Raw genomic sequence first — 20507 nt, forward strand, 5'->3', positions numbered from 1 at the left:
CATGTTCTTTTTCCTAACAGAGCCATGACTAAGTCAATTACTGTAACCTTTATTGTGAGTAGAATTTGTGTCTGAGTTTCATGTACTTTCCATTAATTAAAACAACAGGTCATTACTTAAGTTCTCCTTGTGTAAACTGAAGCTTTATGAAGTAGACTTCATTGGAATATTAATGGGAGCCTTAGAGCACTAGTTCACTAACAGGTATTCTGGGAGAGACAATTCCTTTCAATACTTAAGCCCACGCAGCACCAAATAAGTACAAATTTAGTAATCATCCCATTAATCTGATCAATACAGCCAAGTAAATCACAGATAGAAAGCTTCAATGTGACCAGACCAGGGAAAATGGTCTGCATCAGTTGGATTCACAGGAGGACCGGAGTCCTTTTGCTTCCGCCGAGCTGGCACAATTCCAAAATTTAAATTCCATGGCAGCTCCTTTTTCAAAGTGATGTTGTCTTTGCCTCTGTATTTTTATAGTGACAACAAAAGATTAAAACAAGCCTCAATTAGCTTAGAGAGCACATGAATGTAATGTGTTTGGGTACTTTGTTGATTAAAATAGCATGAGTCTATTTTTAGTATGTATGTGCAGGTGTGTGTTCATGCAGGCACAAATGGACATGTGTGCATGTGCTTTTGGAAGTCAGAGGAAAACTGTTGCAGTCAGTTTCCCCTCGCTGGCAGAGAACACACAACCAAGAGCAGCTTGTGGGAGGAGAGGGTTTATTTTAGCTTACAGGCTGGAGGGGAAGCTCCAATGTGGCAGGAGAAAACAATGGCATGAGCAGATGGTGGACATCACCTCCTGGCCAACATCAGATGGACAGCAGCAAGAGAGTTGGCCAAATACTGGCAAAGGGGAGCTGGCTATAAAACCCGCACTCTTTACCCTCAACAATATACCACCTCTAGGAGGTTCTAATTCCCAAATGACCAGCATTCAGAACACATAAGATTATAGGGGACACCTGAATCAAACCACCACTATAACCTAAGGTGTCATTCAACCTGGAGCTCACCAATCAGGTTAGAAAGGCTAGCCTGGGAGCCTTTGGGGGTATGCCTGTCTCCATTTCCCCAGTACTGGGATTACATATACATGCCATAATTCCTGATGCTTTTTCATGAATACTAGGGACTGAGCTCAAGTTGTCATGCTGTGAGAGAAGCACATCACTAACTAATCTATCTCGCCAGCCCCCTACAGTCTATACTTATTTCCTTCTAAGTAGAACCGAACATCCAAAATCAAGATACAGGCCAAAAAATGTCAAAGTCAGGATAGAGATTTTAAAATATTTTTTTAATCCCCTCAATTCTTTGGTGAAGAAATGGAGGTAGAGAAAGATGGAACAAACTGAGCAAGGTTATAGCAAGCTAGTGACAAGATTAAGGTTTAATTTTCTTTGAGTCTCAATGTAATAGTTTATTTTTATAATTCTGACCCCATTGATGAGCTAATATCACACAGCACCACATGTACGTTATAATAAAATCAATTCACAAAATAAAACCATACAGGAGGGTAGGTTTAATAACTACTCCAACATACTAGAAGCCTTGTGTGTTTAATTTCCTTCCTGATAATCTTTTCTAAATGTATTTTTTCCATGTAGATTTGGAAGGTAAATTACAAACTCTATTAATTAAAGTATAATAATTCAATGATCACATGGCAAGTAAAAGTCAAAACCAATGACTTATTTCAACATATTGTAGAAGCAAAGACCTGATATTACAATGACTTTTTTGTGGGGGGGGGTGCATACAAATATAAATCATGATGAGCACATACCTTCTACTATTACATGGAAATCATGAGTGGTTGTTCCCAATAAATTGCTGGCTGTGCAACGGTAATTTCCTTTGTCTCGGAAGGAGATATTTTCTATCTTCAAAGTATTGCCATAATTTTCTTTTGTTTCTCTTCCCTTAGGTAAATCACTACCCAGTTTGTTCCATTCAACCTGGGGGGTTGGTCTGCAAAATCATAGTAGATAAACATTAATTACAAATAAACCCCCGGGCATATTCTGTAACAGGTTGTTTTCGTATAGTTGCTTAGTCTTATCAATTCTGCCAATGGACAGGCCATCCATAGTGTGGAACCTGAGAGTTGGAGCAAGCACATTTCACCATAATTGTCTTAAATCTTAGAAATCTTGTCTGCTCTGCTCAGTGAGCTAATTTCCTGTAAGTGCTGAATAGATGGCTTGATGAGGTATGACAATGACAGTCCAAAGAAATAATATCACAAGATATTTGTCAAATGAGAAGCACTTCCCTGTGGCTCAGATAACAGCCTTCTTTCCTGTGTGACATTGAACAGCCTAATAAAGTAGGATTCAACAGCCAGCAGAGGAAAACCATGAATTCTTATTTAATCCTCATCAAGGTGATATTGGAAAATGTGGCTCAGGAGTGGAGCCAAATGAGTGAACTGGGTGAAGGAGCAGCCCATGTATTCCAGGGCAAGTTAATGTGCCTAGCACACACTGCCCATCTAGTTTTGTCACCATTCAGGGAACAGAGGAAAGGAGACAAGAACCAAACCTCCTTAGCATGGATTCCTCAAATAAATGAGCTCACTAAATCAACACAAATGAGAAACAAGCAAAACAAAAAATGAAATGAGAGCTTGTCATATACTGACAAATTTCTCCAACTCATAGTGAAGGAAAATATGTGCAAGAAACAAGCTATCTGGTTATAAGAAAAACCTCTTCTCAGAAAAGCAGAAGGTGGAACTGGGCATGGTAGTACATGCCTTTAATCCCAGCCCTGGAGAGGCAGAGGTAGGAGGATCGCCCTGAGTTCAAGAACACCCTGAGACTACTTAGTGAATTCCAGGTCAGCCTGAGCTGATGAGACACTACCTCAAAAAACAAAACAAACATTCAAAGCAGAAGGTGGAGAAGTGATACTGACACTTAGAGACTCTTGTCATTACGAAACCACATGCTGATCAATGGTGTCTGCTTTTAGTGATGGAGGATATTTTGTTTCAGATACTGATTTTACTAATATCACTTACTATATTCCTTTTCCTAATATTAACCCAAAATATTGAGTATATTTTAAATATAATCTATATTAGGGACATCATTTTACCAGTCAGAATTCAGAAATACCAAGAAACTAATCCATTTTCTTAAGGACATTAGAATAATAATTAACATTTATATGATTTTAATACTATACATTTTATGAGTGTATTCTATTAGGTCTCTGTTTTTTTCAGAATGTGCATCTTTCTTAACTACATATTTTTAGAATATATGCTTCATATAAACTTCTACTTAGTTACTTGTTAATAATTATATTATCTCTAATTGTTATTATCTCAAATTGCTTTTACACATAGTGGCTAAAATAGCTCAATTATTATGTCAAAATGTACTGGAGGTGAAGAAGAAGGTATTTTATTTAACATTTGACTATCCCCTTGATTTTCAAGGCTCAAGGACGTCCCTCTCTTACAGTTCTGAAACAAAGGCCTTCGATGCGATAGGCACATAGCACATGATGTACTGCCTTTGGAAATGTAACTGTGGTCACATAGACCCAGGTAGGGGAACTTTAGCTGTTGACTTCCTGAGAGCTTGCCACCAAACAGGATGCACAACTCCAGTTTCCTACCTGCTTGCTTCTCACACCATCTGTCAAAATGGCAGTTTTCCATGTGACAGAATGCCTGGGCCCTCAGCTCCTCCAAACAGATTTTCATGAGTCTATTCCTTAATGGTGTGAGCTCCACACTTTCTACAGGTCCTGTTATTCCTTTTTTCTTTGGTAACCGTCAAGTCATCTAAATCCTTTCAGTACCAATGATTTTATAACAAGACAGGGATTATACTACTGCAAGATTTTCTGTCTGTACTCTAGCCAATTATCTTTCCTTATTGTATTTACCTTCTCTCTTCCTCTTTCTCTCTTTTTAAAAGAACTTCAGGTATGTTGAGCTTGAGCTCATCATGTAACCAAGAATGACTTTGAACTTTTGGTTCTTCTTTCTCTACTTCCTGAGTATGAGGTTTACTGAGTGTACCTCCACAGCTTGTTTACATGACTCTGAGGATTGCACCGAGGGCTTTGTGCTTGCTGTGCGAGCCTTCTACCCACCGGGTTACATCCTAGCCCTCTTTCTTTCTTTTAATATTTTAATTCAAAGAAGTCTTTACAAACAGAATTTGGACAATAATGTTTTGAGAAAAAAATCCCCTGTTTAATACTTTTTTTGTGTGTATAAACATACATGACCAAATATTCTTAATGTTTTTCAAGTTTTAAACTGACCAACTTTCATTCTTATTAAAATGTAGTATCGTAATGTATATAATGTAGTATTCTAAAATAGAATCTCATATAATTAAATTTATGGTAAGTATATCATTTAACAGGCGTGATTGTGGACAGCAGATGTGAGTATGAACTTTAGTATGAGTGTATAGCGCAGATTTGTGTGTGTGTGTATTGCTGATTTCAGTGTGGACTGCAGATGTGGGTGTGGACTGCAGGTGTGAGTCTGAAGTACAAGTGTGAACTGCAGGTGAGAGAATGGACTACAAGTGTGTATGGATTGATAGGTGGGGTGCTGACTGCAGGTGTGAGTGTGGACTGCAGGTGTGGGTGTGGTCTGCAGGTGTGAGTGTGGACTGCAGGTGTGAGTACAGATTGCAGGTGTGCTTGTGGACTGCAGGTGTGAGTGTGGACTGCAGGTGTGGGTGTAGACTGCTGGTTTGGGTGTGTACTGCAAGTGTTAGTGTGGACTGCAGGTATGAGTGTAGAATACAGGTGTGAGTTGGACTGTAGCTTGAATGTGTACAAATGGTGTGTGTGTATTTTCAATTTGAGTGTGGACTGTGAGTGTGAACTGCCGTAGAAATATGCTCTTCTCGAAGATGGTAGGACTGGAAGTTAGGAAAGTCAGAATATCACTGGAAATCCCAATTCCATCATATTCACAGAATCTGTAAACTCCACATCACTCAACATGAGCAACTGTCTGGAAGCCTTGCTTTCTTAATCAGAGTTATCAATAGTTTTGTTGTTAATATTTATTTCAACACCTATTCTATGCAAAGAGTCCCCCCTTTAAACAGAATGCTCATTTTTTTATATAAACTTCTTTAGTGAATTCAATTTTGAGGAGTTTAGGGTTCTGGATGGAAACATTCTACTTCACATTCTGCTCAGCTTGGTGTACTGAGTTTACAGCAAGAGGGCTTTGTGGCCTTCACTTACCCACTTTGCAAGTGAGAATAACCACAGTCCTAATATTCGGAAATGGAGGGTGAAAAGTGGGATAAATCATGTAAAGGCAAACTGTGATGCTTGCCACAAGGCAAAGTGCCTTGTGTTTAGAAGGTTCGTGATTTTCATCCAGTTATAAGGATGTCACTGTACTTAAAGTGCTCACTTCCCTAAGAAAGCTTCTTCGATCCATTCATAATATTACAAATCAAGAGATGCAATTATAAGTCAATTTTGGTCAGGGTCTTTAGTTCATATGATGAAATAAAAGACATGTTTTCAAAAAGGAGTGAATGTAAGAATATGTATGTGGCAGGTTCTTAACTGATGTCTCATTCTGGAAAGGAAAAGACAGAGCAGGAAGCAGGTTACTCACAGGCCCTCCGCAAAGCACTCAAGCAGCAGGGTGTCCCCTTTCAGGATGGTCATTGAGGACTCACTGCCACTCTCAGCCGCAGGTAACAGAAGCCTGGGTTTCCTTTGCTTGATGGAGTTTGCTAGAAAAAAGTCAAAAGTCTTTTCTAATCAAGGCAGTTAAAATTCCGTGACAGCATATCTTTCTAAAAACACATGCATTCATGTATGTATGAATGAATACATCTTTCAGTGTATTTCCACTTAAATAGAGTTTTCTCTTCACGTGAAGTATAGGGATTTTAACTATGTGTAGTATCAATTTCTATAGACATGATGACTCAAACCACAGCTTCCATGTCAGAAGTTCAAATATTATTCAAGACAGTTTCATGATAAAGCCCCAAAATTAGTTACCCATGGTTTTCTATGGAGTTCATTCATGGCTTGTTGGGTCTGATGAATGTATAATGCTTCCTTAATTTAATGTGGATTTCATGGGGTTCCCATTAAAAACACAGCCTCCTGGCTCTGTATATAGAAGTTCTGACAGAGAAGTGTTATGGTAGACATTAGTAATCTATGAATTTATTGGGTTCTTTGAGCAAATCTTTCTAGCCTTATACTCTCAAACAAAGATTTTAGAAATTATATGTAAGCATCTTTAACTGCAAATAGACATGTTCAATTTCTTCTTAGTAATTTTGAAAGGCAATAGTAAATTTAGAATACTTCCATTTCCACTGCATTCTGATTTCATTTCCAAGTGCTGATGTAAATTGTGTATCCCATCCAGTCACAATGTGATTTTTACCTTATATAGAAACAAAATAAGTAGCTGACCTAATATCAGAAGAGAGAAACATAAAGTGCTAGATGCAAGATATGCTTTGTGGGCTGGAGAGATGGCTTAGTGCTTAAGTCATTTGCCTGTAAAACCAAAGGAGGCAGGTTCAATTCCCATGGAAGCCCGATGCACAAGGTGGCACAAGAGTCTGGAGTTCATTTGCATCTGCTTTGAGGCCCCGGCATGCTGATATTCATATTCTCTCTCTCTCTCTGCCTCTCTCTCAAATAAGTAAACAAAAGTTAAAAATGATACACTTTGCTATGCATTTCCTCCTACATATTTATGTATCTGAAATAATTTGCAAACATGTGAAGATATAGCAGTGCATATATCTGAGTTATGATCTTAAAAAATGATGTTGGGGTGAATCAGTCACCAGTATAATAGAAATTGAGGTTAAGCCAGTAATCCACATGACATAAACTATATATATTATAAATTTTCTGTCTACTCTGGCATCTTATATCAAACATGAGTTCTGGTAGATATAAAAAAGGAATAAAATGTAAAATCTTCCATAGAGAAATAAATTGGGGCATATTTTAAATTGTTATAATGCATAGTGGCTTTAAAACTATTCTAATAGTTGTAGAAAGAAAAAAAAAAACTTTTTTATTGTTTTTGACATGGTTTCAGTCTAGTCAAGGCTGATCTGAATCTTCCTCTGTAACACACTATAAAATTCTCTACCTCAGACTCTCAAGTGCTAGGATTAAAATTGTATGCCATCACCCACAGTTTAACTTAAGTTCTTAAATTCAGTGTTTTCCTGCTTTTGTTTGCACCTAATCATTTATTTTTCCTTTCTCTGTATAAAGCTGTCAGTCTTACATACCACTTAAGATAGAGCCAATGTAAATATTCCATTAAATACCTACAACTATAGGCATCTAAATATTAATTATATTACATTTAAGTATATCACCATTTCTATAGAGTTACCTATCTATAAAAATCATTCTTTTCACATGTGTTTAATAAGGTAGCAAACAATAGCACTCTCTAATCTAAGAGGGTTTTCTTAGCAGGACTAATATCATTTTAATAAACTTTTGAAAATAATAAAGGAAAGAATCAATATTTAAGATGACAATGCCTGACATATGGTGACAATAAAAGCTAAAGCTCTACAAATATTCACTTACCCTTGGAACTAATAGCTGTGGCTGAACTTGACTCATTAGCATGCTTTACTGAAAGAAGAAAAATGGAGACAAAGAACAAATGCAAACATAATGGTAGATGTTGACATCAATAGAGAATGAAAAGCCATTATAGATCTCTTAGAAAAAAAAAAAAAACATAAAATGAGGAAGAGCCAAGCTTCACTAGAACACTGTTATGGGAATATAATTTTAGGTTAAAATATATATATATATATATATATATATATATATATATATATATATATATATACACATACATACATATATACACAGTGCCTAAACTTGAATTCCAACAATTAAGTCCAGGTGGAAATGACTGAAGGAGGAGCTATATGAAAGTACTCTTTTGAAAGAATGTTGTGGTGAAGCCCATAGTGTATATGCACACAATGAAAAACTCATGGGGCAAATTAGACAATGAAATGGTCATGCCAAGTTTCTACCTTACCAGGGCCAATTATTTATGCAGGAAGCTATTGAGCATTGCCTTTTTAGGGGTCCTCCTACACTGATTACTTTTTCCCATTTGGGAATCCAGACAGTCACTTGCAGGATCAAGTAGGAAACCGAAAAGCAATTCAAATAACTTGGCCAATTTGGAAAGGTCAGAGAAAAAGCTTGACGTGATCGCAATGATTAATAGTGATCTTTTCTATTTTGATTCTTTTTATCTCCCTCGTTTTCAGCCTGATGGTTTATTCAAAGTAATCTTGAATCCATGCCTAAGACTTGTTATGAAAGCCTGTGATTTTATTGTGCAATCCCCCCACTAAAATGGTTAGATCCTGCAAAAATCAAATGAGATATATTTATACTGTGAAATGAGACTTGATTTTCTGGCTGGCAGGGACAGAGCTGCTGTGGACCTACAGCTGCCAATGCCTCGTTTATTGGGATGAAGTCTCTAGAGCTAAAGGGAGCCATGACAGAGCAGACCAACTGGCTGTGGCTTCAGCAAGGATGAATTTGTAGACACATTAGCATTCAGCATGAATTACGGAAGGATAAACTATTTGGACTTACAACTGTTAACTGTTAGTTTCATTGGCATTTTTTGAACAATTGTCCTTAATTTTGGAAATGCAGCAAAGCAGCAGTAGTCGTTCCGGCTGTCCTTTTCTTCCACATTGGCAAAGTACAGGTCTCCCTTTTGGCTCATGTACACCCTTTCATCCTGCTCGATGTGTTCCAGTTCTGAAAAGAGAGATCAGACGCTTAAAAGAGGGGACTGCTCCTTACACTATTTCATCAGCCTTTTGTTCACTTATGTGATGTGTCTACATAGTATGCATGTTTGGAACACATAAATGTGAGTGGACTTGTGTGTGTGTGTGTGTGCATGTGTGTGTGTATGTGCAGGCCACAGGTTGACCTTGTGGTATCTTATTCAGTTGTTCTCCATCTAATGCTTTTTGGACAAAGTCTCTCACTGTAACTCTCTGATTCTGTTAGACTAACCTGCCAGCAAACCCCAGGGCTCCTCTGTCTCCACCTTCCCAGCACTGTGATTATAAGCATGTGTTACTATGCCCAGCCTTTTACATGGATGTTGGGAATCCAAACTCAAGTCTTTGTGCTTCACAGAAATGACTTTATCTGCTAAGCATATCCCCAGGTCTTTCAACTTTATATTTTTATGCTATCTCATTTTATTTGATTTTTTTTTTTGTCTGTTCTTCCTATTCTTTTACATTCTGGTCTACTAAAGGAGCAGTGAGACAGTTAAAAAATTAACAGCAATGAAATTCCTAGGAGCATAGCATTATGAGAAACCCAAGGAGTGGATAACCACTCAGGGTCTTCCAACTCCTTTTACTGTCTAGGTCTCTATCTCTGCTGGGAGGGTCAGCTTTGACTTATTTGAAGAATGGTCAGCTCAGATCATGATGTAATTAGTACTTTTATTTTCTTTGATTCATATTTCTTTAAAAGTGTGCTCTCTAAAAATCTTCTGTAAAATTTTAACCACCCTCTCTCCTGGCTGCAGCCTGGGCACTTTTATAGACAGTGAAGTCTAGAAATGGCTGCAGCTGAAATTAGTTTCATTCATTCTTTTCTGAGCACTGCACAAATATCACTTTGTGTGTGTGTGAGAAACAATGCAGAAATGTCTGGGGAGAGGTGAGAAATCCCATGTAAGAATGGGGCTTCACAACCAGCAGGGATTTTATATTAGGGATCAGCAAAGCTTTTTTGGAAAATTAAATACAGTGGTTAATATTAAATGTTTTATGACACATTGTGTTTAACTGGTAGAAATATTCTAAAGTACAGGAGTAAACCAGCAGTACAAATTCAAGATATACTGAAATCTAACATTCCCTATGTTCCAAATGTAATTAGATTGTAACATAGAAAATATGGTTGCACAGACAAACAGTGTATCAATGTTGTTTCTTTTCACATACTATAAAATCGAAGGATGTCTTTCTTGGTCAGCTAATGTTTTCACTTACACTCTTTAGTTTAGGGCTAAGGACCGACTTGCAAGTGTGTGTGTCTAATGTAAAAATCTATTTGATTTCTCAGGATCATCATATATGAATTTTTTAATGGTATTTGCATGGCTCATGGAATGACAATGCCTCATAATTGGTAGAGCATAGCATTACTTACCAATATTCATCCAGTAAATGTGTAATGGTGGGAGGCCTTTAGGTGGATTGCATGGGAGAACAATGGAGTCACCTTCTTCTACTTCCAGGGGTTCAATCTTTTCCTTTGGGAATTTTGGAACACCTGATGAAAAGATCAATGTGAAACATAATTTTAAAATGGGCTTTTAAAGTCATATAATACCTTCTATGCTGTTAATAATTAATTCTTATTTTGTAAAAATGATTGAGAAATTTTAAGCTACTTGTTATCACATCTACCCTGCAGAGGTCAGAAGTCAATACTATCGTAAACCTGGCATGCACCTTTTTCCAACTTTAAAGGTAATTTGGCATTCTGAAATCCTAAACAAGAACATTTTCACTGTGCATAATGTGTAAGCAAACATATGATTATGCACATGGTTCTGAACATAGGAGTAAATCCCAAGGCTTGCTTATTTTAATTTTCATGGACATGAAATCATTTTTCTACAAACACTATGATTTTCTTTAGGCTTTCATATTATGTACCTCATGCTTTAAGACAAAGGCCATGAACATGATGGCCAATTATCTTGCTGAGGCATCGTGGTAGTTTGAATAAATGCCCCACAATAGATTCAGGAGTTTATTAAAACCTTTTTGGATTTCCAGCCACCTGGCTGGAGGAGGTGTCACTAGGTAGATGTTAGGGTCCAGCCCTAAGGTGTGGTGGTGAATTTGAAATTCCAATCTAAAGATATGCAAAGTGCCTGGAGCATCAGAATTGTACTTGTTTGTGGTGTGATTTTTAGGGATTTGGCTTGTGGCTTCTCTCTGTCTGCTTGGCCTTGTGAAAGCAGACCAGCTTTCTTCTGCCATTATGGGGCAGCTTCAATAAATACCCCTTCCTCCATAACTGTGACTGGTTTGGAAGTTCATCTAAGCGACCTAGAGGCTGTCTACAACAGAAATTAACTACACTAAAAAAAAGTTTTAAAACCCCCAATGGAGAAGATATCCAGAGTGCAATGAGGTGTTAAGTATGACCATCTAGCATTACAAAGAGAACTATCCACATTGGGATTACACTAGCTAGTGAAATTTTAAATAAAATCAAAAGGATGTAGGAAAGGAACTTTTTCAATCTTTCAGTTTGGCGCATTCTTCTCAGAGTGGAATGAGTTTTGTAAGAGAGTTGATGGGGTTGCAGTGGAAAGCAAGCCAAAGATGGTCAGTATTAGAAACTGAACTCCGATGATTAATATTCTCATAAAATATTTTACTTATAAGGGAATTCAAAATGTATTCTGACCAAACATTATAAAGTTGTTTTTTAACGTTGTTGGAGGAACACACTCGTAGCAGTACCCAGGTTCTAGTGGGGTCAATAGCTGTACGATGGCATCCGTAACACTAACCATAATTTCTTTTTTTAAAAACATGTTGTGTATTTTTATGTATTTATTTGAGAGTGACAGAGAGAGAAAGAGGCAGTTAGAGAGAGAGAATGGGCATGCCAGGGTCTCCAGCCACTGAAAACGAACTCCAGATGCGTGCACCCCCTTGTGCATCTGGCTAACATGGGTCCTGGGGAACTGAACCTTGAACCAGGGTCCTTAGGCTTCACAGGCAAGCGCTTAACTGCTAAGCCATCTCTCCAGCCCCACTAACTGTAATTTATGATGAGCATTATTAGCAGTCATTCTGCTTCTGTAGTTTATCCTTAATACTGTGATTCACAGTAGATTATCACTTTTCCTGGAAATATATAGATTTGATTTACTTCAAATTTTTTTTTGAGAAGCTCTGTACACTTGTTTTCTGTTTATCTTGTTGTCTCTCAACCCTCCTTTTCTCCCCACTGCTCAGTAGGTGAGGGAATTTGCTGACATTTCTTATATCCATGCACCAGCTGTTTTCAGTGAATTGCTTTTTGTGTAAATTCAAGGACCTTTCAAAGCCTAACACTGCAGGAGGCAGTGTGGTTATTATAGTGACTCTACAACTTGGGAAGGAAAGCTTTAATTCTTTTTGTATATTCAGCTATAGGATGGTCTTTCTGTGAATCCATCTTGGTCAGCTCATGCCTATCAGACTTTCAGGAACTCTGGAAACATCTGAAGTAACAATCACCCTTCAAGCATCTTTTTGGTATGAGCACCATACATTTTCCCTTGAAGGACAGGAAATTATGCTTAGTGTACTCACTACAGTTAGATCTTTCAGGTAAAAAAATCAAAGCTTGGTTTCTGGTATATCAAATGCTACACAATCCTTTTGCAGAAAGCATAACTTATACAAAAAAAAAAATAGTAACTAATGAAACTATCATGTGCCTGACCACTTGAATTTAAATCTCTTATTTAGAGTAATTGTTAATAAAGCCCCATAAACACTGGCATAGGACTGAGAGATGTGTTTGGGTTGTTGTATATATATTTATATTCAGATATATATTGAAGGAAGACATAGTTTAGGAAGAGTTATGTAATTCCTCTCTATAATATTCAAACTTCCCTGTGCTCAATGTGATCACACAGTTCATCGAATGCTATCTATTCTTAAGTAGATAATTAATATGAGATAGAAATGATTAGCTGAAGAACTAGTTCCTCAGAACATGCAGAAAAATCTAATGATTGAGACAGATAACACTACTGGTAAAGTGCTATGAACCTTACATTAATTAATTCTAGATTATGAAAGTCTAGTTCTGAGAAATATAAATATGTACATCACTTGACACTTAAGGTATATATTATTAAAATAAGGAAATTTATAAGTCTACCAATCCCTTGCACACAGTAGAAGTCTTTGGAACTGCTTTTAAATAAACATGAAATTAATATCAGGAAACAAGGAAGATCATTTACACAGCACCAAATTTAAGGGCTGAGAATAAGTATTACAAAGGAAATTAAGTAGTCAGGATTATTTAGGCCTTATGATTTTAGAATATTTATTCTGATGCTGTGCTAGTATATAAAAATTTTAACATTCTCAGAAAATATTAAATTTAATACTAACATACCATAGCAATTTCAATTCAAATAAAGAAGTGACTCCATTCAAAACTAAATATAGTGACTAATAATGTTTCTTAGATGACAACAGTTAATATTATTTATTGAGGACATATACAATGTTTTAAAACATTATCCATAGTCTGTGAGCATGTGAGGTAGCTGTCCTATTTAGGTTTGCCATCCTGTTTCCAATAAGCAATCTCAACACCAACACAATCACTTGTATTTTTATTAAAATTGGGCCTGACCTGAATGGCCTATTTTCAAAAGTATCAGGATCAGCTTACTCATCAATGCCCACAAAGCGGAACTTTAAAAATGTTCACAAATCCCATTATAACCTTAACTGGATGCAATCGATTTTTTTTCATACATAATGACATTACCAATCTATTTGCATCAGCAAATGAAGCACACAGTAGTCCATCTCTTTCCCTTTCTCTTATATGTCTTCATGTTTACTCACCAGTAAGAAAATGTCCAATAACCACTACAACAGTACAAGTGACTCTTTACTATATTCATATCTGACTTTTTGAACACTCCTCCAATTCCAGAGACAATTTAGCTGTATATCAGATCTTCCTAGTTTCTACAAAGATGTGGCAAACCTACAAACAGGAGCTCGACTGGAGCTCTAAAACTTCAGGCGCTGTCAATTTTCTGAAAATTCATCACTTCAATGTTTTTAGCCTAACATGCAGAGACAAAATTAACAGTAACTGTACACTGGAATAGAGATGACTTCTGACAAAAGATGTCTAGAAGATAGCCTCTACTATAAACTGGGTGCTAATAACAACTATCCAAATGAACAGATAACTTTCTATATATGTCTCTTTTTAAATTTTCTTTGACAGTCTAGAATCCTCTAAATTCATCTCTCATGGATTCCCCAAAGCCTCTCAAAGTGAGAAGCTCCCTATAGTTTGGCATATTACAAAGCCCTGCCATGACAACATGCTTAGAGGGAATGGAAAAAAGGAAGCTGTATCAGAATAATTTAAATATAACTTGTGCAAGAGACCTCTTCAATGTAAAGGGCACTGCCAACTTGCTTCATGCTGTGGATGGTCTTTCCATGGTACCTAAAGAATAAAATCAATATTCTCGCATATGCATGATTATAGTACTCTCTTTCCAAGCTATTTTACTAATCTAGAATATATCATTCCCAAGGAATCAAAGCATGGTCATCTTCACAGTATCATGGCTTGAGAATTCTGGGGCCAGCCTCTTGGAGTTGATTGCTGGCATTATCTCTTACCACATACCATCCTGTTATTTCAAAATGTTTCAGTTTCCTTATACATAAAATAGAAGGGCAGTAAAACACAACTCATTTCCTCTCCTTTGTATCAAAGTTTAAGTGTAATATTTCATGCAATCAAAATAGTACTAGTCAATTAAAAAGCATTTACCACATTGGCTACCATGCAAACCCTTCACCTTTGCATAGGACACACTGCCACATGTAAAATGGTGAAATAAGAAAAAAAGACAAAGGATTTCTGCTGCTGCTGCTCCTGCCTTTCCCTGTCCCCTGTATCTTAGCAGTATCTGCATCTATTTCAAATAGCTTTTCAGATGAGGTGGAGGGAGGAAGATGGGACAAAGAGCTTTATGGCTGCTCACAGAGCTATTCCTCCATTTCCTATCATTGGGCTAATATCCCGAAGCCAAAAGGCTTTATCCACTTTGATTTGTTGCTGTATTTACTAATAGCCTGGTGAGCCTTTGAGTGCCCAACTCTTCACTTGAATGTGTTTGGCAAATTGTTTCCATCCTGCTCTCATGCTCATGAATGGCTGCTTACCAAGCTCACATGCTGTATTACCCTTAACTCCAGCTTCTGTCTGTAAAGAGTTTAATTGATTTCTATTTCCTGTAGAGAGCCCCATTAATCCTTTTAGGACTGTAGAAAAATAACACTGTCTATAAGTCCATGAGTGTCTAATGAATTCATGTTAAGAAAGGACATCCAGTTCAGCCCATTTCATCCTTGTCATTCACATAATCTGACCGATGAGTGCAAAATTCTCAGCCTGAATGAAAGGCTTTGAATTCCTTGTTGTTCTTTCAACTAAAGACATTGATTTTTGGTTAGTTCATATGCATTAGGAGGAGAACTTAGTATCTGAAGCCATACTTTGTTTGTTATTCTCTGACACTCTCAAAACAGAGTGGCAAAATGCCAGGGTTTTGCATAAGGGAATTTTTTAGAGGAAGTTCAGAAAAATGAACAAAATGTAGAAAAACCTAGTACATCAGTCTCTTTAATTGGTTATCATTAAAATTCTGTGTAAAAGATTTCATCCATAAGCCTACCATTTTTTAGGTTAGTTTAATACTATGTAAAGTTTTATTCTTTATTTATTTGTCATGAAACAATTCCTCTAAAATATCTTTCAAGTTTGGGAGATCACTCAGCAGTTAAAGACACTTGCTTCCTACACCTGCTGACTAATGTTTATTCCACAGTTTCCACGCAAAGCCAGATGTGCAGTGTAGTATGTGTACCTTGAGCTCATTTGTAGTAGTACACCAAGAAGCCTGTTGCCCCTAGGCTCATTTGTTCTCTCTCTCTCTCTCTCTTTCTCTATCTCTATCTCTCAATTAAAAAATAAAAAATAAAAATTCTTGTTAAAAAAAAAACAACACACACAGAAACTGGAGAAGACAGTATGCCAGTCACAAGTAGTAAGCATTTTTACATCAACAAGACAATGAAGATCAGGAAGAACATGATAGCAGAACAGCTTTCTCATTTTTAAAGATCCTAATTAATACATAAGACCATCCCAAATACTACACAACTAAGTGCTCTGCAAAGTTCCAAGAATTTTCAGTAGTAAACTTACAGTAGAGCTATTTACAGTCACCTTCAGCTGGAGACATTGTCAGTGACAGTCAATTTGTGAATAAACCGGAAGTGGTACATCCTTAAAATGGTACATTATTTAGCAATGAAAATGCACAACACACTGCATCAACGTGGGTGGATCTCAAAAACATGCAAACTGAAAGAACTGATAATAAAAGGAACTTTCAATATGAAATCTTCCAGAAAAGTAAGTACAAAGATTCTGGAAGACTAGTGATGCCCAGAAAGCAGGAAGAAGGACATGTATGATCTGACCCAAGGAATTTGGGAGGATGTATGAATTATTTCAATATTAGATTGTCACAGTGTAAATGATCTTTACAGAAAATCCACTGGTTAGACACTTAAAATACCTAAGAATATAATATGTAAATGATGTTTCAAAAACTTTAAGGAACTAGGGAACATTCAATAGGTTGTGATTGATCAGGACTACACATGGAGGAAGCTGGGCAACACCCTGAAGGATGGTTAGTAGTTTTTATTTTACTTTTCTTTCTTTCTTTCTTTATTTGACAGAGAAAGAAGGACAGAGAGAGAGAGAGAGAGAGAGAGAGAGAGAGAGAGAGAGAGAGACAGAGAGAGAGAGAGAATGGGCAGGCCAGGTTCTCCAGCCACTGAAACCTCCAGACACATGCACATTCTTGTGCATCTGGCTAATGTGGGTCCTGGGGAATTGAACCTGGGTCCTTTGGCTTTGTAGACAAATTCCATCCCTCCAGCCCTGGGGTGGTTAGTATTAAATAGCCAAAGTAAAATTATTTATGTTATCATTTTAACTCTACTCACAGATGAAGAAGGCAAACAAACAGTCCCACTAGTCACCTCCATGGGCTATCTTTGTTTTGTTTTCTAGGCTATCCTAAGGTTCTAATGCTAAGAATTGGACATGTCCTCCATGCAAAGGTTCATGTGATAAAGTTGGTCTCCATGGCAAATGGCAGAACCTTTAATAGGTGAGGCCTAATACTTTTTTTTTTTTTTTTGTTTTTTCAAGATAGGGTCTCACTCTAGCCCAGACTGACCTGGAATTCACTATATAGTCTCAGGGTGGCCTCAAACTCATAGTAATCCTCCTACCTCTGCCTCCCGAGTGCTGGGATTAAAGGCATGCACCACCATGCCCAGCTCTAGGCCTAATTCTTGATCACATGTTGGGTGCATGCTCCTGAAGAGGGTTGTGGATTTGTGTTCCCTTCTCTTTTGCTGTTCTCTCCCTTCCTTCCTTCCTCCCTCGCTTCCTTCCTCCCTTCCTCCCTGGCTGGCTGGCTAGCTGGCTGGCTTTCTTTCCTTCCTTCCTCCCTCCCTCCCTCCCTCTCTCCCTCCCTCCCTCCCTCCCTCCCTCTCTCTCCCTCCCTTCTTTCTTTCTTTCTTTCTTTCTTTCTTTCTTTCTTTCTTTCTTTCTTTCTTTCTTTCTTTCTTTATTTCTTTCTTTCTTTCTTTCTTTCTGAGGTAGGTTCTTCCTTTAGCCTGGGCAGAACTAGAATTCACTATGTAGTCTCAGAGTGGCTCCAAACTCACAGCCATACTCCTACCTCTGCCTCCAGAGTGCTAGGATTAAAGGTGTGCACTACCACGCACAGCTTGTGGTCCCTTCTTTATTGTCTGGTTCATGATGTGGGCAGATTTTGCTCTTCCTCATGCTTTCAACAACATGTTCTTCCTTGCCTTGAGGCCAAAGCAACGAGGCCAGCCCAGCATGTACTGGACACTCCCAAACTGAACCAAAATAAATATCTTTTTTTTATGAGTCGATTAGCTAAGGTATTTTGTTACACAGACAGAAATCTGATGAATGTAATCAGAAAAAAATGTCTAACACATGAATGAGTCTTGTCTTAAATAAAGATGTTTATATAGAGTATTTTTGTAGAATTTACTGACTAAATCCCTATGCAATGCCTTAGAAATCACATGTAGTCAACTGAGTTTTCATGCATGTCTAAATAATTCACTCTATTTGTTGGTTTAAGGAATTAATTAATTTTTTACCCTCTACCAAACTCAAATGTGTTACTGTAGATTATAGAAAATAGAATACTATAAGTGAATGCTTTTTTGTAACAAATAAGTAAAAGGCTGAAGGGGGAGAGATATAAATTCTAAAAGTACAATCACAACCTTTCTATAAATATGAAGCTAAAAGCAATTCTCTATAACTTAAGATAAAAATCAATTTTTAAAGACTGCAAAACATGGTCAGTGGTCTGACTGAGAACTAAGGACTGAAGAGATCCTATTTACCATGTAGACACTTACAAAATGCTGTCACCTGGCAAAGTAAGTTCAGGAAAGGCTAGAAATGCGGTGTAAGAAATCTAATTTATTTTACTCTTTTTTACAATAGCAGAGAAAGAGCAACTACCTACTACAAGCCCTGATCCACTCCCATCTGCTGATATAATCCTGTCATTTTCAAGCCAGAATTAGCTTCACATTCCTCATATCTTCACTTAGTCTGCTTAAATAATGTCAGAAAATATTTCTTAAAAATTCTTTAAAATTTTATATCTTATATGTGTTCCATTTCTTTCTCTCAATAGGTTTTGCTACTGCCTTTGTCTTTGTGTATCCATAGCAACCACTAGAATACAGGGTCGTGATCACTCCAGTGCAAACTATTCTCCTGCACACATTTAATCTCTATTTCATTTTATCTTTAGAACCTTGTTTTAGCTACAATATAAAGTATACACAGCATATGCATGCACCCCCATATATACAATGGTCCTCAGGTTTTAAAATAGTATGTACATGATTTGGACAAATACAATTTTTATTTTCAAATTTTTCTATTTGAGATTGGCTGAATTTAGTGACTCACAAATGCAGAATCCATGATTAGAGAGAGCTGACATGCATTATATAGTTCCATGATCCTCAGCCACATTTTTGTAGCAGAATTTTCTGATCTAGGATTAATGGACATTTCCTACCAAGTGTCATTTCAAATGGAAAGCCCTAAAGCCAATCCCAAGTGCATACACCACTGTTCTGCCCTCTTCTGCTGGTGTACTATCTTAATAACCCACTGCTTCAGATGCATCACAGGATTGCTCGCTGTCTAATTTTCAGTTTATAAAATAGCATTCACAAAATAAATGTAAAAGACACCAAGATGGAAAGAAATACAAATGAAAGTTTTTACAAAATGTTCACTGTTCATCAGCATCACCACCTTCCGGCCTGGTGCTGACCCCTGCTCTCCCACTTTCATTAGAAGTAATTACCACCTTGAACATTGTGTTTGCTTGTTTTGCATTAACATTTTACCACATAAAGAATACTCCTGATCAATATTTCATTTAGATTTATATACTTTTGTCTTACTTAAATAACATCATACTGTATGCATCTATGCAAGATTTTCTTTATAGCTCACAATATTCCTGAGCCTCTCTGCTAAGAAATGTTATTTTCCATATGCATATACCACCTAGTGTAAGTGGATTGCTAGTTTTTCTGTATATATGTTTTTCACATACAGGGTATGTGTATATATATATACACATGTTATATGAAACATGTGTTTATATACATCATGTGCATATATATGCATGTGTTTATAACATATACATAAAGTATATGTTGTTAAAAGTATACATTAAAATAAGTAAATGTCAACATATGCATATATAGTATCTACATATGCTTGTGTCCATATAAATGCAAACATACATAAATGATGTTACCAAGTGTATACACACACACACACACACACACACACACACACACATATATATATATATATAAGTTGGAAAGGGTATAACATGTGAACATGTGGGGTAGTAAAAGTGGATGAGTATATCTTTAGAGAGGTGCAGATAAAATGTGTGTAAAAGCAACAATCTATCCTTACATAGTATCTCTAATCCCGTCCTGATTCTGTGGAAGGAGAGGAGAAATCTTAAAGACTGGCACTTGTATTCATCTCTTTGGCTATCAAACTGTCAACTTTTCCTAACCTGTAAAATTAATGTGTTTAATACAGAAATCTGAGCTGAAGGTGACCTTCAAAGGAATTATGTAAAAGACTTTCACTCTACACCTATTGTGTTTTCAATGTAAAATGTATGCATAAGGGCATGTATTTTACACTTGGTTCCCACCTGGTGGTGGTGTTCAGGAACTTTCGGAAGTGGAGCCTTGTTTAAGGAAGGAGGGGTCAGTGGGAGTGGGCCTTGAAATTTTGTAGTCCACATCCACTTCCTGTCCTCTCTCTGCTTCCTGATTTGGGGTGCAATGTGATGGTCCTGTCTTCCCTGCCATGAAATATCCCCTCTAAACTATAAGCCCAAAACAAATCATTTCCTTTGTTACATTGCTTTTTGTCCCAGTAATGAAAAAGTAATCAATATAATGCTTATCAAAGAAATGAACCTAGGGACA

At 37.0% G+C, this 20507-nt stretch overlaps 1 protein-coding gene across 12 annotated transcripts in view; it reads right to left on the reverse strand.

Moving 5' to 3' along the window:
• Chl1 (cell adhesion molecule L1 like) overlaps positions 1-20507 on the reverse strand; it is a 224358-nt gene that overhangs the window by 46608 nt on the left and 157243 nt on the right. For all 12 annotated transcript variants that reach the window (XM_045133860.1, XM_045133850.1, XM_045133852.1 and 9 more), the window contains 4 exons: positions 10246-10368; positions 8653-8823; positions 5636-5756; positions 1802-1986 (listed from right to left, as the gene is read on the reverse strand). In XM_045133860.1, the coding sequence (XP_044989795.1) occupies positions 1802-1986; positions 5636-5756; positions 8653-8823; positions 10246-10368 (600 nt within the window). The remainder of the gene's footprint in view (positions 1-1801; positions 1987-5635; positions 5757-8652; positions 8824-10245; positions 10369-20507) is intronic.

Source organism: Jaculus jaculus, chromosome 14 (assembly GCF_020740685.1).
Source record: "Jaculus jaculus isolate mJacJac1 chromosome 14, mJacJac1.mat.Y.cur, whole genome shotgun sequence".
NCBI lineage: Eukaryota > Metazoa > Chordata > Mammalia > Rodentia > Dipodidae > Jaculus > Jaculus jaculus.